Source organism: Limulus polyphemus, unplaced genomic scaffold (genome assembly GCF_000517525.1).
Source record: "Limulus polyphemus unplaced genomic scaffold, Limulus_polyphemus-2.1.2 Scaffold834, whole genome shotgun sequence".
In the NCBI taxonomy this organism is placed as follows: domain Eukaryota; kingdom Metazoa; phylum Arthropoda; class Merostomata; order Xiphosura; family Limulidae; genus Limulus; species Limulus polyphemus.
Genome location: NW_013666444.1, coordinates 116,251 through 143,126, shown reverse-complemented (window position 1 = coordinate 143,126; position 26,876 = coordinate 116,251). Strand labels below are relative to the sequence as shown.

At 34.8% G+C, this 26,876-nt stretch overlaps 1 protein-coding gene across 2 annotated transcripts in view; it reads right to left on the bottom strand.

Annotated features, from left to right (window-relative positions):
• The window catches only part of LOC106460777 (WD repeat-containing protein 7-like), a 211,384-nt gene that overhangs the window by 132,009 nt on the left and 52,499 nt on the right, over nt 1-26,876 (bottom strand). For both annotated transcript variants that reach the window (XM_022387558.1, XM_013920513.2), the window contains 2 exons: nt 9,492-9,660; nt 5,543-5,625 (listed from right to left, as the gene is read on the bottom strand). In XM_022387558.1, coding sequence (XP_022243266.1) covers nt 5,543-5,625; nt 9,492-9,660 — 252 coding nt within the window. The remainder of the gene's footprint in view (nt 1-5,542; nt 5,626-9,491; nt 9,661-26,876) is intronic.

Below are 26,876 nucleotides of genomic sequence, written 5' to 3'. Positions count from 1 at the left end.
TTATAAATCTCAATATAGTGGGTATATTTTCATGAAATTTGGCAGTTTTTCAGTTAATATTACAAGTCTTTTACTTACAAAAAACCATATTTCTTAGTGAAGTATTTTTAATAAACTAAAGATTTGTCCATGAATATATTGGGTATTTGTTTTGAATAGTCCGTGTGCAAAGTAATTTCATGTTAAAATTAAAAATACTTTTTGTCATCTCAAAAATCTCAAATTTCCTTTGTGCAATCCCTAAAACTTCCTAAATGCATTTCAAATGTTTTTTTTCACTAAATCCTTATAGTTTATCTGTTATTTTCTTATATACAGTACCAGGATAGAGGGAACATAGAGGTGGAGAGTATCACAAGACAAATATTGCCAAGGGCAATTGAGTGGAGTATAATAGTCTGGAGAAAGCGAGAAAAAATCAAACCAACGCTTAGATGGAGAAAGAAGAAACCATGGCAGTCGAGTAGTAGTCATAAGTATCAACTGAGGTAAGTAAGTAACTATATTTTGTTTGCGTGGTGTCAGGTATCCTCGAAAAAACATAAAACCAATAATTCTGCAGAGATTATGAACTTCTGTTCATGATATTAAATACAAAACTTATTAAAATTTTGACAATGGTAACTGAAATACATGTAATGACTGAATACTTTATTTCTAATATATATGGCACAAAAATAAAGCAATGGATATTTTCTTTGATTGAAGTTAAGCACAAAGCTACAAAATGGGCTAGCTGTGCTATGCCTATCACAAGTAACAAAACCTAATTTTTAGCACTATAGCTCCACAGACTTACCGCTGAGCCAAAGGGAAGCCAACGTATATTGTATTCAATCAATATTTTGAGATTTTAAGGACAACGAATAGTTTCTTTAATTACAAAATGAAAATCACTTTGCAATCAGACTATTAACAAAACAGACTCGATATATTCATAAACAAATCGTTAGCAAAAATACTTCATTAAAAAATCTGATTTTTTGCATACAAAAGACTTGTAATGTTCATTAAAAGTCTACCACATTTTGTGAAGATACACATACTGCATTAAAAGTTATAGTATAAATACTTAATGTGTGCAAATGTTTATACAAATTCCTGTATTTTATACTGAGCCCATAATGAAAGGGTTAATTTGATAAATAAAATAACAATTAATAAAAATTTTTATATGCAGAAAAATTATAATGTTACAATATCCTTAAAGTCTAACACATAACATCTTGACTAGAATCCTAAGATAATTACTCTTTCCTACTTACAGACAAGAGTAAAATGGTATTTGAATTTTTTACTAAGAAATAAAGCATAAATTCACTATTCGTTCAAAAAATTAAAAGTCACAAACTTACATAAATACCCATATCATAAAAAATTGAGATAATTTGAAATAAATCTACTTTGCAAAATCATTTGTATATGACAAGATCATTTGTCCTGTTTGTGTTTAACTCTTAGCTAGTGGAGCATATTCAATCATTATCTTCACACACACACACACACACTGTGTACAGGAGAATTATCTCCATCAGCAGTGTCAATATCAAATGATTCTTGTGCAATCAGTTCTTCAGAGAATTTCATTTGTTTCAGCTTCATCACTTGATCTACTAGACATGATACAGTCAGAATCATCCTGACCATGATATCCACAATCAGTTAAAGCTTTGTCACAAATAGAATCAATTTCAATTTCATTGCACATGTCTGCCTTCTATTTCTTGGCTGCACATTCTACAAACATGTCAGAAAGAATTGAATCAAATATCTGTTAATATTTGTTCTGAGCTTATCTTAGTTTTATTCAAATTGTTCATTTTTAGTGTCTCATAAAAATGATTTCCAGGTAAGTTTAAACACCCACTTTCCCAGGTAGTGTTATTACAGTTTACTGGATCTATCAGAAACACACTTTGATAAAGTTCACTCTCAAATGAGGAAAATCTTGATTCAAAACAAGCTTGTACACTTGAAATTACTGTAATTCTCAGTTTGTCTACAGTTTTCTCAGCACAGTTTACATTGTCCATTAGACTGTAGTTGATATTGACAGTAATGTATTCACTTTTTTCTGGCAACCTGCTTTAACCCTATCGTCATGGGTATCCTTTACTGTGCGCATGACACAAGGTTTTTGTATCTTACATTTAAAATTTTATTAAACTACTTTTTGTTTATTTATACAAATTAGAATAACATAAAATTTTAGCTAATAATCCATATTTTAATAGTATACAAGTTTTAAGTTCTTAATACTACAAGGCAATATTAAAATAAATCCTGAATTTCCACTAGTGTGACCCACGTGAAATTTTCTCTTAGCATGTCATCATCCCTATTTTATCCACCACCCCCTCCAAATAAAGTATGAAATTAAACATAAATTACTCTCTATAAAATTGTTATTGCTCAGACAAACTGTAATTTTTATAGTCTTCAATCTTGTTTGGTTACAGAGCCGTCGAACAGAAAATCACATCCCACCTGTCACATCCTTCATTGATAGTTCTCTCTCTTAAGTTTCATTATATATTACCAATAACCAATACAAAGTCAAGGTTTTCATCTATCAAATGACGTATTGTATAACATTGTATTCTGAACAGAATATCATCAATTTCACTCACAGAAAATTTTTGAGAGGAAAGTGAATTTGTCTAGTTTTTGAATGTTAGTCTACATTCTCTGGTGCATTATTTAATTAAATAAAAATTATTAAGTGCATTACTATCTATAGTATATAAAATTAGGGCTACCTCTCTTTGAAACCCAACTGCAAGAAAAAAGAAGATTGGTTAAGTACTTTATTTCTTGTTTTTCAAATTTATTCTTTATTTATTATTATAAAAGTAGCTAAAATTAAAAATACTGATCTGTAAGTTAGTTAAGACAAGATTAGGTAAAATAAGTAATAATATTAATATAATTAAAATGGTTCATGAGGCACACAAGCAGCTAGTGGATAATGTAATTCAATAGTGTAACATGAGCTGCACGTTCCCCGAGTGATTTACAACTTTTAATGGCACAGATAGAAGTTAGACACAGTTCAAAGAGAAATAAAACAATAAAATTTAATTATAAATAGATGTATAATGTTACTAACTTAGAGCTACTTGGAATAAATGAATGTAGTTTCATGTTACAATATGAAGTCATTCTAGAAAGAAGAAAAGGTTAATTTAGGTTTATTTTGATTTTTTTTTAGGTGGTTATGAGGTCAGTGGTATTGATCGATCTTATTTTGAGAAAATAACAGATAAACTATGAGGATTTAGTGAAAATAAAAAACGTTTGAAATGCATTTAGGAGGTTTTAGTGATTACACAAAGGAAATTTGAGATTTTTGAGAGGATGAAAAGTATTTTTAATTTTAACATGAAAATTACTTTGCACACGGACTATTCAGAACAAATATTCAATAAATTTATCGACAAATTTTTATTTTAATTTGTTAAAAATACTTCACTAAGAAATATGGGTTTTTGTATGTGAAAGACTGCCAAATTTCATGAAGATATACCCAATATATTGAGAGTTGTAAGTATTAAATTTATAAATACTTTAAACGAGTACAAAAGGTCATGCGACTTCATCAGATTGACCAACCCTGTGTTGAGAGAGTTAATAGAAACAGCACAGTTTGCATTAATAAAATAAATGGACAGTAGAATCTATGTAAAAGATAATTATAGTGACTGATAACACAGAAATTTACCAAAAACAATATATGTATAGACATACCAGTTAAAAAAAAACGAATAAAAAATTAATGAACACATATTACTGTACATAAAATAAAAACATTTAATTATGGTTAAGTTGGTACCTAAATAAAACCCCACAAAATCAGGTCTCTAATTACCTTAGTATATGCTCACTTGACATAAAGTTAACAAATAACCAAATCTAATGTCCACAAGTAGCTTGAAAATAAGTTAAAGAGCATATCATCAAGATAAATCCTGGGTAATAACTTATATATGTGCCTACAGAGTTAATGACAATTTTAGTGTAAAATAAGTTTAATTAAATTGCTGAATTTTTCTAACACTCTAACAACTGCTTTGAAAACAAAATTTTGCTTCTGCTTTATGTAGATGCTTACAATTTGCATAAAAACATAGGCCTACACAGGCAACATTTGAGCTTAAATAATAAATAAACAACACACAATGTTGAAATCGATTCACAATTAAAAACAGTTTTAATTCAGGCCAGTCTATGGCTTCTAAAATGTGGACTCTACATGTTTCTATGTTTACCACGTCATCATCAAAGGCAATAGTATAGTATACTAACTGAAAAATGTAGGTAGTGATGATACAGCTGTACGCGTAATGACAAACAATGAAAGGATATCATTATAAATTTGAGTAATAAGTAAAAAGATAAGATGTATACATACCAAAAGCAATTTGGTATGTTTCTGAATTGAAATGGCAAGTGAGTGTACTTCATTATGAATTCAGCGCCATATACATATTTGCCCATCTCTTGCTAACTGAGCCCTTCACTTCTTTCCAAGTCTTCTCGCTATATTTAGCACAGAGCTTGCACCAAATTTTTGTGACAATGACTCTTTCTATGGTGTACATTGAAGAAGAAAATCTAATTTATCCACTGAGACTCCAGTTGCAAAATGCTGACAACAAAACAGTTTCACTGAATAAACTGAGACATGTTAACAATTGAAAGTGAAAGCACAACTGATCTATGACAATCTCCAATAAATAAGACAGCCCTTGCAGCCTCAGGTCATGCAGAAAATCAAAGAAGTTCATCAAACAACCTAGGTCATGATCAAATTTGTTAAATCTCTTCTTGCTATTATGAATTTGTTAAAAATAAATAATTAACTTCATAATTCAAACTTTAACACACTGACTTGATTTCTCAGTTATAAACATTGGATGTCTATATAATAAATCAATATCGTTTTTGAACATTGTATTATGGTATGGATAACACTGCTACTCTAGGCCAATTAAAATTAAAGTACCCAAGCTGTAGCAGCCAATACAGTCACATGAAATTATCTGCAAGATTGTCCTGTCTAAATAAACAACAGCTGATTTACTGAACAGCAAGGGTCATGACTAACTTGACAGGGGCTCTAATAAACCCTTGCAAAACTCATTTTCCTAGCACTTATGAGCATAAGTGTAATGGTGCCCGTCAAACGCGAAGATCTGCAGTAACTCACATGTTACAATAATTTATATAACTACTATCATTTAACACAAACACTATCTAACAGAGTATACGTACTTAAGAATATGCATCTTTTTAATTGGAGAAATTTGTTTGCATAGAAACCTGAAATATCACTGAACCACTTCGATAGACATGAAGGTGTATATTCTTAGTTAATCCATGAACAGTGAAGTTTGACTGCTGAAGAAATATTTCTTTCATCAAAATTATTTATAAGTAATACACAAGGGTTAAGAATAAATGCTACCTGACACTCTTAGAAGACTGCTTCCAATCACTACTTAGTTAAAAAAAAAAAAGTTAAGATAATCTAAATACTTACAAGGTGGTCTAATATGCCTGGTGGTGGTGGTTTCATGGCACTCCAGGATTCTTGAAGACTTGTGCTGGTTTGTGGATACATATCTAAGAAAATATAAGCAGTGGTCAGTACATTACAGCCTTACATAGAACTTTACAAAAAACACATATCATAGCCTAAAAAGATAAAAAATATGATGCTCAGTGAAGTTTAAAATCAATACACCCCCCCCCCTTTATTTAACAATGATATACTGTTACATATTTACAACTGTAAAAATTACTAACTAAGTTATAAAAACCAAAGTTACATTTAAATGTAATGAAAAGGGAGAAAGCCACATTGTAACTGGGAGTGTGGTTATTTATAAACAGAACCTTAAAAATTCAACAGTATCATATTAGTACAATGTGTTGTGTAATAAGAAATAGTTTTTAAAAAGTTTCACATCAGAATTAAATTTCTTACCAATGCAAAAAAAAACACCAATTATGAAATATATAAATCTGTGTACAGCAACGCTGATAATGAAAAATGTGCAAGCCATCAGGGTTGCAATACATAACTACTGGTTTAACAAAAAAAAATCTATCAACATACAGACATGCGTATGCATATTTAGGGAGATAGATGGCCTTATAAACAAAACAGCATATCTTTATGCATGTAAGGCAAGTAACAGAATAAAAATAAAAAAGAAACTACAGTGTACTTATAAGCAATTAAGAATTTTAGCTAATATGAAATTTTTAGCTCAAATATGTTTATTTGCTGCTGAATAGAAAAAAACATTTTATTAATTTAAAGGTAATGGCTGGAGACGGCTTGAATGGGTAATGAAGAAAAACTTTAATATAAGTTTAACATAAAAGCAAATGTACAACGTTTCGACAAGGTTTTGTCATCATCTGGCAACGGGGACTTCGAAACCCTATATTTAAAAGCAGGCAAACAAAAGCCAAAGAAGTAGATAGTCACTTCCCTAGCACTAGCTTTTTCTATGATAGCCCATGAAATGGTATGGTTTGGATTTGAAAATTTAGTAATTGCATTGTACACTAAAAGGATACCTTTAGTGGTCTTGCAGAACACCCCATTTCAACAGTGGGCACTTGTAGAGCCAGGGTGGATGATTTGTGCACTTTCCATTATCCCCTGGCCCAATGTGTATTTTGGGAAATAAGCATACCCTGGGAGACAGTACATGTCACCTGGCAGGATCCTGTTATATGGAAAGGCTGAGAATAAGAAACATACTTATCCATTTCAAAGATGGTGGGCTGACAGAACAATGATGACCAGGGGAAACTGAAATCTTGTGGGAGACAAAACAGCCAAATGAAAATAACAAGTGAAAAATGTGTGGGGAGTTGTCCACATTCCCAACTAGAGAATCTCATCCAAGTCCTGGTAAAAATGAAAAGCAAGAGAATGCAAATGAGACAGGTGACAAATCTGGTGTAAATGAGATGTGAAAAAAACCTATGAGCATAAACATCTAGGGAAGAATATGAATTGAATCTGGCCTGAAGGGCAACGGTCTGGACAAATCCCACATGTAGAGATGTAGGGATGATATCCCTGGATGAAAAAGGGAAGTATGAGGTTAAAGCAATAGACAGAAGATATTGGGTAGGAGAAGTAGGATCTGGAAGAATAGAAAATCAAGTTCTAGCTGGCCAAAAAGATGCCACTAGTAGGACATGACAAGGAGTATCCTGTATCAAAGCGAGAACCTGAGAAAGGAGTTGAAGAGGAGGATAGGCAAAAAGGAAAAGGTGAGACCAGTTCTGGCTAAGAGTATCAACAGTCAGAGCCGAAGGATGAGGAAACTGAGATCAGTATAGGAGAAGCTCGAAATTGAAAAGAGAGACAGAGAAATCTATGAGAGTTATGTCTAGCCAAGAGCAAGCCCAATGAAAAATATGGGGATGGAGATACCACTCTGTGATTAGAACTTGGTCAAGGCAAGAGCAGTGGGCTGCCACAAGTTTCATAGCTCCTAGCTAATGGCAAGCAACAAGATAAACTCAATAGGAATGACCCCAAAAAAGGAGTCCAATGTCTGAAAACAAAAAGAGTCCTGGAATGGGTGCCCCTTGATGGTTGATGTAAGAAATATCCTTAGAATTTTCAGAGTGGATCATGACCAAATGGACACCAGAAGAGGTAGGAAATGGGAACATATCCAACAAACACTGATGCATACACTAGGATCCAGTGGGGGGTGGGGATGCTGAAAGTATTATTGGAATGGTCCAGCCACCGTGACAAGTCTTCAAGAATCGGAGAGGGGAGGTTCACAATTGAGGTTAAGAAAGAAAGATTTTACTGGTCTCACAAGGTTCACTGGAGGGAAGTAAGAGTCCCCAAAAGTGAAAGAGCCCCTCACGCAAGATGAAAACAAGAAGTGCAAATCTTAGTGACCAGATATTCCATAGTCTGCAGGTAAAGAGGTGAAAGCTGAATCCAGTTAAGACAAGTTGAAGAAAATGCCCAGATGAACCAAATATTGTGTGAGCATGAGAAAGGACTTGTAAATCTTTACAAAATATCTCAACTGAGCAGAAGAAGGGAGATGTTCCAAGAGTATACCTCCCAAGAATGAACCAAGAGAAGCTAACTGTCTATGTACAAGTGGAATCTCAGCCTTGGGTAGTAAGTGAAGGCCATTCAACTGAATATATAAGAGCTCAATGCTATGCTGAAGGGAAGAGCATGGAATTGGAAGACTTCATTCCGATGGAAGAAACATATAGAAAAAACATCTAAATGATAGGGAAATCGAGATATGTAGGAAAATGTCTAACATATTGACCTTGGTCATCCACAGACTAAGTTAAAAAGACCAACAAAGAAGAAAAGAAATTTTCCACTTGGATCTGTAGAATGATCAGAAATTGGTTGATTATCAGATGCCAGTACCTAAATTTCTTGGGGATGACATTTTTGGCCAAAAGATCCAATGCTACATCCTCAAGATGCTGAAGATAAGGTCAGAGGGAGGAGAAAAAGAAATAGGAGGTTGGTAGAAAATTGTGACAGAAGGTTGGTAAAATGAGACAGCTAGGCACTCACTGGGCCAAACCCAACATGGTAGTCATTGACGAGACATGCAATGAACATAATGGGTATTGGAAGGACAGGAAAAGAGATCTGGTATCCAGAATAGGAGAGGTAGAAGAAATAATAAATAATCCAGAGTATTAGTTTCCTGGAGCAAGAAATGAAAAATCATAAGACACAGGTGAAAGAGAAACAAAGAATCATACCTGGGAAATTATATTCTGAAATAGTGGAAGGAACAGTTGATGAAATTCATTTTCCTTCTAGTCAAACTGTGGGGAAGGGACGGGAGAAGGAAGCCCAGCATGCAAAAAAAGTAATTACTTTTATAACAACAGTGGGAGGGAAATTATTTTGTACACAAAACTGAAGTCTAATGTTTTCATTTTCTTTTTTTGAAACAATCAATGTTGGAACTAATGATTTTATTTGTACAAATAGCACCTTTTAACATTGGTCATGAAGGGAATTCCAAGGAACATAAAGTCCATTGCAAGTGTTCTTATGAAATATGGAGGTTTGGAAGCCTGTGTTTTTCCACATTTTTTTTCCATCATGAATTTTATGTTTGGGTATATCTGGTTTAGATGAGAGAAAAACTCATTAAAAATGTCTGAGGTGTAACTTGAATCTTCTATTCACCTCTGAAACTGTCTTGCTCGTCATTATAAGTACTATGGCAAATCTTAGCTTGCCATACCTTTCCATATTAACGAACAAATTTACTTTGGTATAATTTATTATCATTCCACTTCAAATAAGATATAGATAAGTACTTACAAATTTGGGGGATATATTAGTGGCCTGACTTTATGCAGTACTGAATTAAACAGATTAAATATTCTTCAAATGCTTTCTAGACATAGGCTTTTAGTTAAAATGAGATAAATTATAACTCACTAACCAGGTGCTTTATCAAACTTTTCTTGTTGTAAGATTGATAAATCACGATTTGACACTTCTGGAATACTCCATATTATCACACGGCCACTTGAATCTCCACGTAAAAGAAGCTTTTGGAAATGTCCCCTTGTAGTCAAAAAGTAGCTCATAGCTGGTGGACACAATAAACGCTGTATAAAATAAAGTTGTCCAAATATTATTAAAACCAAACACACAAGATGGAAACTGATAAATTATCAGCATGAAGAAATGGCAAATCTATCTATTCACTGAGCAAAAATATTGATATAGTACCTCTTTTACAATTGTTTAAGAAACAAAAAAGATAAATTAAACAGAATTCAAAACATAGATTCAATTTAAAATAAACAAATATTAGATGAAAATATAAATTTAATAAGAATAAAAATTAAACAGTTGCTCTCAAACACACTGAGTGAATTTAATTTCTAATAAGTAACATTTTGGCTTTAGGCATACATCAGAGAGAAGTACTACAGTTTGGAATGTACAAATTATTTAACTGGTTTACAACAAAGCATGTAACTGTATTCTAATATGTTCTAGAGTGTATGAGCATTGCCCAAGTTGATTTAACACATTTGCCACTGCAGCAATTTTAACCCATTCACTAAGTCAATAATGTACAGTGACTTGCACTGTTTACTTGTGTCAAAGAAGCATCAGAAACAGATAATACACCATGATGAATGTTACAAAATCTTACAAGTGCAAATTTTATCACCTTGAGAAGTCTTCCTCTGTGTGATAAGTCTTGAAACAGGGTACAATGAAAAGTGTTGGCTTAGTCACACGTTTCCCAATGACAACATGTCTCCTTTCACTGCCCTTGTTTGCTGTTGACCTACTTGACATTGATGGTATTATGTCAGGGTAATGCTGCTTTTGACAGCTGTGACATTCATTAGATTTGTGACAGAAAATGGCCATGTCAAGGCATTGTTGAGTATGGATTCTGTATCATGATTCTGATCCAACACCATTAAATTTATAACTTGTATTCTAAACCACACTTGTGGCTGTATGCCTCCATGCTTGCAAAAAATGAGGCAAGGATTGGCCATAGCCATACCCAAAAAAGTGCAACACCTCTTGTACCACATGAGTGACTTTTGAAGTGGTGTATTGTATAGTAAAACATTAGTTAGTCCATACAATGAACACTACACATATTTTTGTCATAGTGAGAATACAGCCTGATTTCTGAACACATTGACCTCACTGATTTATCTTCTCGCTGGCCACAAGTTTTCCAGTAGGAAATGTGCACAACATTAGAGTATCTCTTGTCTCACCACTTCTCCACCACAATGCTCCCACTTCTGCAACAGAATAAATCATGCAGCCACAACAACTTGAGTAAGATATCTACAGTTTCGTCATATGATTCCATACATTAGCATCTTCCTTTTCAGAGGTTTTTTTACCGATGGCAAACAAGTATAAAAACTGTGAATGCATAATTCATGACTGAGATTATGGTGTTACTGCATCAGCTCCAATAATGCTACATTTGCATGTCCAAGTCAGGCAACTATGTCCGATCTCCCACAATAAACGAGGACATTCCTTACATACCAGGATGGCTCACATAAGACATAAAGCTTCACACCATACTTGTGCTTCTTACTAAGTGTATACTGGTGGAACACCCACTTGCTATGGCATAACACCATCAATTTATCAATTGACAACTCCTTGCCAGGCACATACTATTCCTAGAAATGCTGGAGTAAAGCATTGTAGATTGCCTACAGTTTATAGAATTGATAATTTTCTAGCACATATTCATCACTGCTAAAGTGCAAAAACTTTAGCTATAGTTCAAAATGATCACAAAGCATAACAGTATTGACAAGCTAACTAGCCAGCACTGGATCAGTTGACCGGTAATCCTCTATCAATGGTTTTTTCACGATACTCGTGATTAAAAGAATGCTAAGGAACTTTCTCATTTTAATGCATCAGTTGCAGACAACTGGTACATTCTGTTTTTAGGGTTTAGGCAGTTCAATTCTAAGAACTCTTCAGCAAAACTACTTGTTTCAGTGAACATCATATTCAGAACATCCTCCACCACAAAAAGTTTGAAAATGTCAACTGGAATGGCCTCTAGCAGCAAACCACCAACAACTTGAGGCTTGTGCAGTAAAATAAATATCAGTGGGACTAATATGTAGCCTGGACAGTGCCATCCATCAACTGATGCTGGTATTCCAGTGTCAGTGTCAGCTATAGGCAAACCAGCTTGAACGTCTACCTGGTCTGTACAATTCAGGCCTCTCTCATTGTTAGACTCAAAATCACTAGGCTCATAATTCCTATTCTTATGAACATCAAATGAATCTGGATCAGATTGGTGTAAAATACTTGCAGTTTCACTCAGACTACAACATGTGCACGACTCTACTATCATGTAGCTATTATAGTAAGCAAAACAAACCACTACAGAAATCTTAGGTCACGTGACTTTAAACTTTAGTGAATCTTATTTTCTGTCTTAAGAAGAGGACAGTACACATATATAATAATTGTACAGCTTGTGCAGATGAGAAACTATTGAAGAGAAGGAAAACAAAAGGAGGATGTGAATGATAAACTTAAGAGGTTATAATAACAGATGATTCCTTGAGAAGGCATGTGGATAGGATAGTCTGTGGGGCAAATAGGGAGAAAAAAATTAGATTATGTTACTAAGGGGCACAGGTGAAGGACACAACTGACAGAGTATGAGATATGATATAGGGAGATAGCAAAGATGTAGTTTTTGTTGTGCGCGTAGGGGCTAATGACATAGGGAATGGTAGGACAAAGGAGCTAATTAATAAGTACAAGGGAGTTGATAAAGCCATTTAAAGAAAAGGGCCGTATCTTAATTATATCAAGGATACTGCCGAGAATTAATTGTGGGGGTGAAATTATAAGTAGATCATTAGGGCTGAATGCTAGGCTTAGGTTAGTATGTAAGAATGAGCAGATTGGCTTATTAGACTTGAGGAATCAGTTTAATGGGAGAAGAGAGCTTTTTGGATTAGATGATACACATTTATATACGGTAGGAGCTGGCTTGTTTGCTAAGGCTATTAGTTCAACAGCAAGGGAAGTTTTAAACTAGGACTAGACAGTGGTGAGGGCCAGGAAAAACTGAATGCAAAAAGAATAAGAGGCAGAGAAAAATTTAGCATTGGAAATGAGTATAGAAGTAGTTATAAGGATAGGCTTAATTGTTAATATTGTAATGCTAGAAGTAAAAAAAATAAATAGATGGCTTTAGAGCATTGGTAGGAATGGAGGATTTTGATATAATGGGAATAACTGAAACATTGTTAAATGAAAATAATTTTGATGACATAAATTTCTTTGAAATAGATGGTTATAGGTTATATAATAGTGATAGAGTACTAAAGAGAGAGGGGGAGGAGTGGCTTTACATATAAAATGTTGGTTACATCCTGTTGAAGTTGAGGATATCAAAAATAATAGCAAGGAAAATCAATCCATTTGGGTTTCTAATAGCAGATACAAAGAGAAAAAGGTTTTGGTGGGAATTTCTTACAGACCACCAGATGATACTGATGTAATTAATGAGAAACTTTACAATTATACTAAGATTTCAGCTGTTAATGAAGTTATAATTATGGCTGATTTTAATTTCAAACATATGGATTGGGAAATGTTAGAGTCAAGCCATGAGGGAGAAAGGTTTTTGGAAACTGTTCAAAATGGTTTTATTCGTCAGTTGGCCAGGGACCCTACAAGAACCAATGCTATTTGAGATTTATGGTTAACTTCTAATATATAAATTGTTGAGAGGGTGGAAATTGTGGTACAAGTGATCATTGCTCTATTAGGTTCAATGCTTTGTTGCATATGGAGATCAGGAATAATGATATTTTGGTTACAAATAAAAAACAACAACAAATTTTTAAGGGATGCAACAAGAATTATCTGTTGTGAATTGGGCAACTGAGTAATTTGGAGACACTGATCAAATGTGGAAAATTTCTAAATATTCAAGATAAACATATTTCTTATAGAAAGAGAAGGTTGGCTGCAAGTAAAAAAAAAACATTGGCTCACAAAGATAAAATTAAAGAAAAACATCACAAGTGTAAAAAATTTAAATTGATTGGTTTGATGGGAGATTTCAAAAATTATAGAATATTAAAAAAATTAGTCAAACAAGAAATTAGGACATAAAAACAATGTCTGAAAAAATCAATATTTGTTTGTTTAGAATTAAGCACAAAGCTATACAATGGGCTATCTGTGCTCTGCCCACTACGGGTATTGAAACCCGGTTTCTAGCGTTGTAAGTTTGCAGACATACCGCTGTGCCACTGGGGGCAAAATAAATATTAATAACAAGAATTTCTTTAAAAACATTAAGGGTAAGCAAAATGTTAGGATGGGGGTAGGACCTTGGAGGGATGATAAAGGAAGGCTCACATCTGATGATTATGAAGTGTTTGGGATATAAAGTTATACTTTTTCTTCAGTTTTTACAAATTAAGATTTAAGAAATATTCCTCATCTTGAACAGTTGACAGATGAAAATAAGACTGAACAAATAGATCATTAATTCTGAGCTTGTTAAGAAAAAATTGGGAAATTTAATGAATGATAAGGCTTCTGGGCCAGATAATATTTCACCAAGAATTTTGAAGGATATTAAGGATTGAATATGTGAGCTACTTGCTGCTATTTTTTGCCAATCCTTGAATAGTGGGCAGGTGTCAGAGGATTAGAAGTTGGCTAATGTTGATCCTCTTTTCAAGTAAAGTGATAAAAATTGCCCCAGTAATTATAGGCGTATTAGTCTTAATCAGTTGTGGGAAAAGTTTTAGAAAGTCTGATAAAAGATGCTTTGCAAAGTCACTTAACAAAGTTTGGAATTTTATTGAATAGTCAACATGGTTTCACTAATGGAAAATCTTGCCTTACAAATCTTTTGACATTCTTTGAAAAAGTTACTTCTTATGTAGATGAGGATAAGGGTGAATATTTGGTGTTTATGGATTTTAAAAAACATTTGATGAGGTGCAACATAAAAGGTTTGTAAAAAAAAATCATCTCTATAGGTGTGGGGGATGAGTTAACTAATTCGATAGAAGAGTGGCTAGATGAAAGAAAGCAGAGAGTTGTTATATGTGGAGTTCAATCAAACTGGATTAATGTCACAAGTGTGGTATATCAGGGCTCAGTCTTAGGACCTTTGCTCTTTTTAATTTAGATGAATGACACAGATAAAGGAATGGTCGATAAATTACTTAAATTTGCTGATGATATTAAGGTCTTGGGTACTGCTGGCTGTGAGGATGCTACTGCTGCTTTATAAAAGGATTTAGATCATTTAGTGAGTTGAGTGAATAAATGGCATATGAGTTTTAATTATAATAAAGGCAAGATAATGCATCGGGGTTATCATAATTTGAATTATAAGCATAATTTGGATGGGAATAATCTTTCTTTCATCAAGGGATTTTGGTGTAGTGGCTGATCAGTCTCTTAAACCATCCATGCAGTGTGCTGTTGCTAGTGGTAGGGCAAATAGGATTTTAGGTTGTGTTGGATATACAAGATTGTTCAGTTTAGGAGTTATTATTTGGTTTGTTTGGTGATTTAATATATAATGATTGTTTGATTTCATGGCAAGGGTGTTGGGGGTTAATTATTTTAAAAGCAATAGTTATGACAAGTTTCGTTATGTAACTCCGTTGTGTATGCAGTTAAATCTAGGCTTTTGGAATATTGTTGATGTAATCTTATTTGAAGCTCCTAAGTTTTCTCATTATGTGTAATATTGTTGTTACAAGAGGGCTAGATATTTCTTGATTTTGCTGTTGCATATTATAAATACATGTAGATACAGAGAGAAAGTAAGTTAGTGAAAGAAAAGTGAAGTTAAACTGCATGTGAGTTTAGCTACAATGGGCGATTTCTAAAGTGAGTTTCAGAGTTTGTATTGTAATAACAGAGATAAAGAAGAAGAATTTGTCTTTTCAAAGGGTGTTCTGAAGTAATTGAACCCATCTATGTGGACTTTGTCGAAAAGAGAGATATTTATCTAAAGCTCTGGATACAACTGTGATAGCCAATAAAGTTGTCCCTGGTGGATACTAACCCCTCACAATAACAACTTCCTTTTACATACGACTTTTTTTCTATTCATGGAACAATTTCATATTGATCTGACCTCCCACAAATGACTTCTTGATAGATGTGACATATAACTGTGATTTTTGGGCAGAAGGATGAATAATGACCTCTCTATAACGACTTTTCTTCATATCAATGATGTAATTTACAGGGACACTTGAATACAGTGTGTAGAGTATGGAACAAAGAGGTCACATGACCAAAGATTGCTTCACAGCTTAATATATATGTATCTTGGTACCCCGAGGTGTTCAAATCAAACTCCTTGGTACATACACTTAGATATTTTGGTTTAAAAACTTTGGTCCTGAAAGGTAACCAGGATGGACAGAAACTGTTATCTTCACCCCAATCACAGAATTAAAGTTTATTTTAGTGAATATAGTAGATTTTGAGTTAGTAGCCTAGATTTTAAATAACTTTATTACTATTTACTAGCAGGGTGTGAAGATTATTAACTCACCATTTGTTGAGCGACAGACTAGACTAATCTGTGCGGTAAGCATGGCTAAATAAATCTGCAAATGTCTCAAAGTGAGAACAGGAAGTCACTGTGAAGAAGAAGGCTCAAAGTGTTGATATAGAAACATAACATGGATGTTGATATAGGCAAAAGTTGTGACAAAAGCAGCAAAATAAATGAAAAATGGAGAATTTTTAGTCAACTTGACATTGTTTTAATTCAATATTTTATGTAGTATTTGTAATCAGAGAGGATTACCTTATTATGTATTTGCAATAGTCTAGCAATAATTCAATTCAGGTATTTATTCTTATTTCTTTACTGGTTCTTTTAAATTCATGGAATGTTCCCTTTTCAGAGCTGTGATCAAAGGATCCAAGTTTCGATGTTAGATTTTGGTTAAAGGTGGGGCTGTTTTGTCAAATAAAGATATGTAGCTTCAGATGTTCAGTTCATTTTGAGGTAAGATTTTGGTTAAGGATGGGGCTGTTTTGTCAAATAAAGATATGTAGCTTCAGATGTTCAGTTCGTTTTGAGGTAAGATTTTGGTTAAGGATGGGGCTGTTTTGTTCAATAAAGATATGTAGCTTCATATGTTCAGTTCTTTGTTTAAAATTACAGCATTTTGTATAGATATACTGTAGATATTTTGAGTTGCAATGGTGGTAAATACAAGTATGGGATGTTTTTTATTATATTTGGTGAATCTGGTTTACAATTTTCTTCTGACTTCTCTGATGTGGAATTCTGGACATTTATTGCATGTTATTTTATAAATTGATACTGATGTGCAAAACAAATAAAGATGGATGATTTTTTTATGAACTAAATTTTGTCAGTTTGTAATATTTTAAATGTATGTAACAAAAAAGTGATATATGTATATTTATGAAATAAGTGTGATTGATCAATAAATTATTTTACATAAAACAAAAACAAAAAAATTTTAATTTATCTTTATTGAAGTGTTATCCATCATGACTATTATTATACAGTATACCAATATGCTATGTTAACTGACTACAAACACAGTATATAAACCATTATGCTCAACTCCTGGTTATTGATCCTTTGAATAACAACTTCCTAACAGATGCAACACTTTTATCATGGCATTTAGGTTGGTCATATCTAAGAGGGACTACAGTAGAGTAACAAATTTTTTTACATATATTTGACTTGTTTTGAATAGATTATATTAAACAACTGGATTGTGTGCTGTCTGTTTATTGTTGAAATTTATCATCAGCAAGTCACAAACACCTACTGTAAAGAATCACATTCCTATATAAGACCTGACATTGCCAAGCCAGCCAGGATTATACAGTGGTAAACAGCATTGAAAGAAGGCTTGAATGACAGTGGAAGTAGACCTATATATACACACAACTGTAGTGGTGTCAAAAACAGTGTAGGGATTACAATCACACTATATAACCATGTCAGTTGACTTTGATAAATGGAGAGAGAGAGAGGAGAATAACTTGTGCTAAACGATAGCAATCTACTAAAGTTTGTTAAACAACAACAAGAACTATAGAGAGAAGAGCGACATCAGAAGAGAGAGGAGGAAAGACAGAGAAGACGAAGAAGGACTGAAAGAAGAAAAAGAGAGACAAGAAACAGAGAGAATAAGAGCACAAATTAAGATCATAAAGCTCATCCAACAGAAAGATGAAGAACCCAAAAATGACAATGGAGTCAGGGCCATTTACCCAAGATGCCCAAACTTGATGGTCAAAAAGATGACATGAATGCTTTCCTGGACAGATATGAAAGATTTGGCAAAAGCCAGAACCGGGACAAGGCCAATGGGCAGTCCACCTCAGCCCATTCTCACAGGAATCGGCCTACGAGTGTATGCAAGCAAGACATCATAAGATACCATGGACTATGACAAGTTTAAAGTGGCCTTTTGAAATGCTATGAACTTACTGAAGAAGGTTTTTGTTGGAACTTCGGAGAAGTCAAATCTGACCCTAGAGAAACTGTATTACAGTTTGTGGCATGTCTAAGGAGATGCTTCACAAGATGGATTGACATGGCCAAGTGTGAAAATAGTTTTGAGGGACTGGCAGATATACTAATAAGTGAACAGTTCATGATCACGTACTTCACTGACATGTCACTGTTCCTAAAAAAGAGAGCACCAAAAGACGTGGATGAGATGATCAAGCTGGCAGAACAGTATATGGAAGCCCATGGAGGGAGTATAATTGGATATTCCAAGAATAACCAGTTAAAGTCAAAACCAGAGGTGGCTGACCAGAAACAGGATACCACCAAAGGTGACAAGAACTTAACAGACAAAAGAGAGAATAGATGCTATGTATGAAATAAAATCAGGCACATTGTAAATGACTGCAAGTCTGTCACCAACAAGCAACAGCAGAAATTTCAATATAAAGCAGCTGGAGCTACCTACAAAGATGGTACTAGTAGGAAACAAGAAAAGAGTGACTATCACTATAGGTGCTGCTGCCAGACAAAAAAGAACAGAGACACCCACAAAATGGAAGTGCTATTTCCATGATTAAACAGTGCATTACTGATGGTCAACTCAAATTAGCAAATGGATCAACAGTGCGAGTAGCGATTGGACCATGTGACAAACAATAAGAAGTGCCAACAAATCACAACATGCCAATAGCTGAAGGCTATATCAGGGACAAGAAAGTGAAAGTCCTATGAGACACTGGGTGCAGTAGTGGAGCAGTGAGAACCAGTCTTGTATCTGATGACCAGATGACAGGCAAGGTACATCTGTGTGTGCTGATTGATGGAACGGTGAGAAAGTTTCCCATAGCAAGAATAAAGGTGGACACTCCATACTATGTGAGAGACCTTGAGGCCATGTGTATGAAGGCACCCATCTATGACTTGGTGATTGGAAGTATACCGGGCAGTAGAAGTTTAGAGGAACCAGACAGAAGAAAGACTTATGAAGCATCCGCATTCACCATTAGAACTCAAGAAAATCAAAGCAAACAAAAGATCAAGCCCCTGCAAGTCTTGAAAAGTGACATCCCAAATGTACATTTACGAGAACTTGTAGTGTCTGGGAGAAAATTAAGCACAAGAAAAGGGAAAAGGATTTAAAGAAAAGAGGACCATAAGGGTGTGTTGTTACAGATCTATCAGATCTGGGGAATTAAACAGATCACAGTACCAACAGTACCAATACCGGACTCAAGTGATGAAACTAGCTCATGTGTCGATTGTGGGAGGACACCTAGGAGCACAGAAAATGGCTGACAGATTTACCAGTAACTTCCACTGGCTGGGAATCTTTGGAGTTGTGACCAGATTCTGCAGATCATGTGACATCTGCTAGAATAAGACAATACCTAGAGGAAAGTTAGCCAAGGTGCCACTGGGTGAAATGGTGATCAGCAGTCTAGTGCTGGACTTGTTTGGACAAATAGCATCTGTAACCCAACAAGGTCAAGCAGTTCAAGCTGATAGTAGTTGACTATAAGACAGCACTGCCAAAGATAGAGAAGGAGAGATTAGCAGAAGGCCTCCTAGAAGTGTTCTGAAGAGTAGGCTTTCTGAAGACCCTGTTTACTTCATAACTTATGCAAAAGGTGTGCAGACTCATCAGCACTAGGCAACTCTTTACCACCCTGTACAACCTCAGATGTAATGGACTTTGTGAGAAAGTCAAAGGAGTCTTCAAGAGCATGCTGAACAAAATGTGCCAGGAAATACCACATGACTGGGACAAGTACCTGCAGGCAGTATTATTTGATTACTGAGAAATCCCACATACAAGTACAGGTCATTCACCCTTCAAGTTGCTGTATGGATGAACAATACAAGGGCCGATACAGATATTGAAAGAGCTGTGGACAGGAGAGGAAGAGTCAAAAGTGAGGAACACATACCAATATGTGTTAGACCTCAGAAACTGACTGGAAGAGACATGTCAACTAGCTCAAAGAGAGTTTATTTCTGGCTCAAGGCAGTCAGAAGCACTTCTATGACAATAAGAACAAGGATTTGTTCTTCTACCCACACAGAGAACAACAAACTCACCCTGCAGTGGAAAGGGCCTTATGAAGTGCAGGAAGTGGTCAAAAGAATAGACTACAAGGTGAAAGTGGACAGGAAGACTAAGACCTACCATGCCAAGCTGCTTAAGAGGTACTTTGAGAGGGAAGAAGACCTAATAGGTGCACCTATTGTGGCACAGATGGACATGGCAGGTGTAGCTGTCATAGATGAAGAACTAGAAGATAGTGACTTTGACACAGAATATGAATACCTATTAAACCTAAGACCACTTGGTGGAGATGAAACGTACAAAGATGTCAACATCAGTGAAGAGCTGACTGACAAGCAGAAGAAAGAACTATGAGATATACTCTGCCAATATGCAGATGATTTCACAGACAGACCAGAGAAGACAGATGTTGTGTAACAGAAGATCAAGACCACAACCAGAAATCCAGTCATGGTGAAGCCCTACCAGATGCCCTATGCGATGAAAGACCCGATAAACCAGGAAGTCGAGACAAAGTTAAAAGCTAGAATCAATGAGCCTTTGAATTCAGCCTACTGTTCACCAGTGGTAAACACGAAGAGAATGGATGGCTCAAGTCACTTCCAGAAGCTGAACATCGTGACAAAGTTCGACTCAGAACTTAGGGGCAACCCAGAGGCTATCATGGTGAAATTAGACAGGGCCAAGTTCATTTCACTGAATAACCTGAGTTAAAGTTATTGGCAGATCCTGATGGAAACAAGATCTAAAAAGAAGACAGCCTTTGTGGCACTAGATGGATGCTACCAGTTCAAGAGGATGCCATTTTGGTTAGTCAAGTCAGAAGCAACATTCAACTGCATTATGAGGAAGATGTTGCACAAAACCACCAACATTGAGTACTATGTGGACAGCATTCTTACCCACACAGCCAGATGGGAAGACCACCTGAAGAAACTTAAGAGAGCTGTTCATGCGAGTGAAGGCAGCAGGTCTGATCATTAAACCATCTAAGAGCTACATCGGCTATTCTGTGCTGGACTTTGTTGGATGCAAGGTCGATGACCGACAGATTGCCATGTAAGAAGAAAAACTATCCTGCATACAAGATGCACCATTTCCAACGACCAAACAGCAAGTCAAATCTTTTCTGGGGATAGCATTATACAACAGGCAGTTCACTCCAAACTACACTGAAGTTGCTGCACCACTGACTGATCTACCAAGAAAGGCCTACCCAACAAGGAGAAGTGGAAACAACCACAGCAGATGGCATTCCAGAAATTAAAGAACATGTTAGGAAGTTTGCCAACCCTTAGAATGCCTGCCTTTAACAAACCGTTAATCATTCAGACCAATGCTCCAGACATTGAAAATGTAGCAGTACTCCTAGAAGAACACGAAGACAGACTGTTTCCAGTAATGTACATAAGTAAAAACTGTTGAGTAGGGAGAAGAACTATCTTGTGATCAAACAAGTCTGCCTGGCCTATTTGCCACCATCCAGAAGTTTAAACCTACCCCTATGGGAAGGAGTTCATCATCCAGACAGACCATCAGCCCCTTGCATACATCCAAATTATACATTCTCTTGTGTGTTATAAATACATGCAGATACAGCAAGCTAAGAAAGATAGAAAACAGTTAGTTAGTGAAAGAAAATGTGAAGTTAGCCGGCATGTGTGTGATTAGCCTTAATGGGTGATTTCTATAGTGTTTCACAGTTGTATTGATACAACAGAGATAAAAAAATAATTCTGTCTTTATTGGCCTGTATATTTCACCTATATCATTAAGCATGGTAGTGCTTAGTATGTATGGATGGGCTGGGAAAAAATGGCTGACACATTATGTATTGCTCATCAAAATCTCTGATAACAATCTAAGAGACTTTTATAAACACTTAACATTGGTTTTCAAAAGCCACTAATACCTTCAGTTTAGCCAAAAACATTACTAAAATACAGAACTAGTGAGTAGCGTAACAGCCAAATGTTCTGCTGATTCTTTTGTTTCTGGCATCAAAAAGGCTAGCTCTCCAATGCTTGAAGTTGTTACAATGATTTACACATCAAATGTTGCATTTAATTTATTATCATGTATAATGATTTTTTCACATGTAATGTAGGGAATTTTGTATGGTTTTGTGTATTCATCCCTAATTTATTTCTGTACTTTTTTGACATTGCCATCCCTACTTCATCCTTATTTTTTCAATTTTTTTATTACTTGTATATCAGGATATAAACAACCTTTGCATAAGTATTTTTGTCATACAATTCCTTGTCAATCCAGCAGCATAAACTTTAGGGTTATGACCAAGACAAGAAGGTAGAAGTCATGTTTTTCTAGGCATATTCAAGTAAATTTTCATGCAAGTGTTATGGACATAGTTAGTGTCACCCATGTAAAAAAGATGTGGAAAACTTCTCAACTTGTGCTACTCTTCTAGCATAGACATGGGTTACATACCACAATTATTCTATAAACCTTATACTTGTTTGTCATGTTTCTGTGTGATGCCATTTTGGAGTGAGGCCATACTCATTTTGAGAGGTCATATATATATATATATATATAGAATTGTACAAATTTGTATGTGTTGGGAAGTTTATCTCCCTTGAATTGTGTAATAATAATGACTGTTAAAATAAGTAATCGTGGATTGTAGGATATTATATTAGGAACGTAATATTAAATATGTATATTTTCACGTAATAGTGTGACACGACTATTCAGCTTTTGTCTCTGTCTTGGGCTGGCATAAACTACCCTCCACAGTTTTATGGGATAGTTAAGGTACACAAACCCAAAACACCTTTAAGACCTATCATCAGTGTGATAAACATGCCTTGCTATCAGCTAGTGACCTTCGTGGTATCTATCCTGTCACCACTATAAGGTAATACTGAACATCAAGCTCACAACTTGAAAGACTTCACAGAACAACTCAGAAGGCTACACATCAGATTCCAGGGTATTCTTGTCACTTTGATGTCACAGATCTGTTTTCCAATGTTTTGATCTCAGAAACCTTTTAAATTACCAAACAATGACTGATGAATCACAACTCTCTAACACACAGAAGTTATACGAAAATAGACACTATCATGGAACTAAGAACTTTTGCCTACAGACAACTTACTTTCAATACAATGCAGATTTCTATGAACAAATGGACAGTCTAGCCATGGGACCACCATTCTCTTCAGTTTTAGCAGTCATTTTCATGGGAGACTTTTGAGAAAGAGCCCTCTCATCTACAGATATAAAACCAAGTTTATATAGGTGCTCTGTTGACAACACCTTTGTTATCTGGCTCCACAATCATAAAAAACTTACTAGCCTTCCCAAAACATCTTAATCCTACATACAAAATAATTCACTTCACCATGAAAATAAAGAAACAAAACAGCCTTCTGTTACTTGACATACTCATCAGCAAACAGAAAAGAAAAATCACTACAACTGTATTCAGAAAACCTATCCATACTGACAGATACCTACACTTCCACTGTATACAGAAAAACCTACCCACACCAAGAGATATGTATAGTTCCAGTCCTATCACTCAACTTCAAGAACATAGTATAACCCAATGCCTGAACAACAGAGCTAAAAGTTAACCTTTTCTTAACCTGACAATGTATTTCTGATAAGTACTTACCTCTCTCCTAACACAAAGCTATCTCAATCTTATTTCTGCCCCCTAAACATTATTTAAAAAATCTAATGCTCAGCACATCAGTCTATATACCCCACAAATTTTGCACCACGTTTAAACATGTATGTAGCATGTGACCATCTTTCACTAATAGTACTGCAACACCTATATTGGCACAGCTAATTCCCTTTGATTCTCCTGCTCAATCTTCATTTTCAAGAATTGGCAGGATGTAATATGAATAACACTGGCAGTGGGGAGGAAAGGTGGAAAGCATGTGAGAGGAGGAAAGTAGCTATCAGTGAAAATACATTTTCAGTGAAAGAAAATGTTAATTTCTGACACAGTCTTACCTTTTCTTTCATAAAGCTAGAATCTCACATTGAAAAACTAAAGAAGCTAGTGTAGACACCTATCAGTGAAACTGAGCAGAAAGCAACCACATATAAGTAATTAGTGGGCTCAGGGATGAAACCGAAACACATATACAGACAACCGAAGTACAGAAAACCGTAAAAAGGAAATGAACCTGAAATGGGTGGACAAAAAAAAGATGTGCATAATCTTAAATCGGCTGAGAGATGTAAACCATATTAAAAACCAGTGTGAGTTCAATTCATCTTCCATCACATAAATCAGATTGGAAAACAGCTGATTCCCATAGGTGAAGAGCCACTCTATGAAACTAAAACTCGAAGCAAACTTGATACCTACATGAGGAGAAATGGCAAGTCAAGGAACAGTTTGCCAAAATATAGCAATGGCTAGGTATCTACTCAACTGAACAGATGAGGTTCCACCCTTCCACAACCCGTCCTTATCGTTAGGAGGATGACGAACACCCAGATATAAACTAAATTTGAGTAACATAAACACTGCGGCTAGAGCATGTAGACCATGTAATACATGTACACCAACTCCAACCATACGTCAAGCAACTGGAATTACTAAGAGGAAGTTAGTATTCTGCCCAAAGCATACAACTCCCAAAACCACTCTAAAAGCAAGAAGTACAACAAACCAAACCCAGCATTACGGGGTTGTATTGTTGCCTCAACTCAACCATAAGAACAGTGCAATACCTGTAACTGGTATTAACCCTATTGCCCCGGGTACCCTTTACTGCGCATGACACAAGGTTTTAGTGTCTTACATTCACAATTTTATCAAACTACTTTTTGTTTATGTTTTACCAATTAGAGTAGCATAAAATCTTAGCTAATAATCCATATTTTAATAGTATACAAGTTTTAAGTTTTTAATTCTACAAGGAAATATATAAAAAAATCCTAAATTTCCACTAGTGTGACCGATGTGACACATTTTGTCTAAGTATGTCATCATCCCTCTTTTATCCATCACCCCTCGAAAATGTATGAGATGAAACAAAATACTCTTTATAAAATCGTTATTGCTCAAACAAACCATAATTTTTATAGCCTTCAATTTTGTTTGGTTACAGAGCTATTGAGTAGAGAATCAGACCCCTCCTGCCACACTCACCTGTCTCATCTTCTCTTTCACAATTAGTTAATAGTTCTCTCTTACGTTTCATTACATATTACCTATAACCAATAGAAAGTCAAGGCCTTCATCTATCAAATGATGTATTGTATAACGTTGTATTCTGAACAGTTAGATGTCAATTTCATTCAGAGTTCCAACATCATTACCATTGGAAAGTTAATAACTAGCTTGATGAATTTGTAACGGCTCTTGTCGGATGGTTAGAAAGCCAGGAAAATTTTGAGAGGTAAGTGAATTTGTCTACTTTTTGCACGTTATTAGTCTATAATCTTTGGTGCATTATTTAATTAAATAAAAATTATTAAGTCATTCCTATCTATAGTATTAGGGTTAACTCTCTTCGAAACCCGACAGCAAGAAGATTGGGTAAGTACTATATTCCTTGTTTATTTATTATTATAAAAGTAACTAAAACCTAAAAATATGAATGTTTTTAAGTTATTTAAGACTAAATCAGGTAAAATAAATAATAATATAATTAAAATGGTTCACAAAGCACCTCCGCAAGCAGCTTGTGGGTAATGTAATTCGATAGCATAATGCGAGATGCACGTTTCCTAAGTGATTTACAACTTATAATGGCACGGATAGTAGTTAGACATGGTTCAAAAGGCAATAAAACAATAAAATTTAATTATAAATGGATATATATTGTTAAAAACTTAGAGCTACTTAGGATAAACGAATGTAGTTTCATGTTACAATCTGAAGTTATTCTAGAAAGAAAAAAAGTTAATTTAGGTTTATTTCAATTATTAATTTTTTTTGGGGATGATTACGAGGTTGGTCAATTTGACTGATCCTGTTTTGAGATAGGGTAGAGAAAACAACAGATAAACTATGAAGTTTTACTTAAAAAAAAAACGTTTGAAAAGCATTTAGTAGGTTTTAGGGATTACACAAAGAAATTTGAGATTTTTGAGATGAGGGTCAAATATTTTTAATTTTAACATGAAATTACTTTGCACAGGACTATTCAAAACAAATACTCAATATATTCATGGCCAAATCTTTACTTTATTTTATTAAAAATACTTCACCAAGAAATATGAGTTTTTGTATGTGAAAGATTTGTAATATGAACTGAAAGACTGCCAAATTTCGTGAAGATATACCCAATACATTGAAATGTTGTGAAAAGACATACCCACGTCAAAGGCAAACAGATATGTGTTTAATTATCATGGGAGGGAGATGATATCCTCCCAAAATAGATACAGCCAGATAATGAGCAACGAAGGAATAGGAAGCAATCCACATTCTGGCCTGAATAATTTCTTCCTATGAACAGTGAAGATGAGCAGCCAAAGACATGGTGATATGACAAATTTGATCAGAAGAAACATTGAGGAGACAGCAACCTTCCACGGATAAGTCTGAATATGCCAGCCTAAGGAGTTGAGAAACCCAACCAGTTACTGTAACAGGATAGATCATGGGAAACAGTAGGGTTCTAGTGAATAAAAGTTTGGGAATGTGAATGCCAAAAGGAGGCAGTACATACCACATAACACCTTAGAGAGCAAACCTGAGAAAGAAGCTTTTTGGGATTGGAAAGGAAGTATAG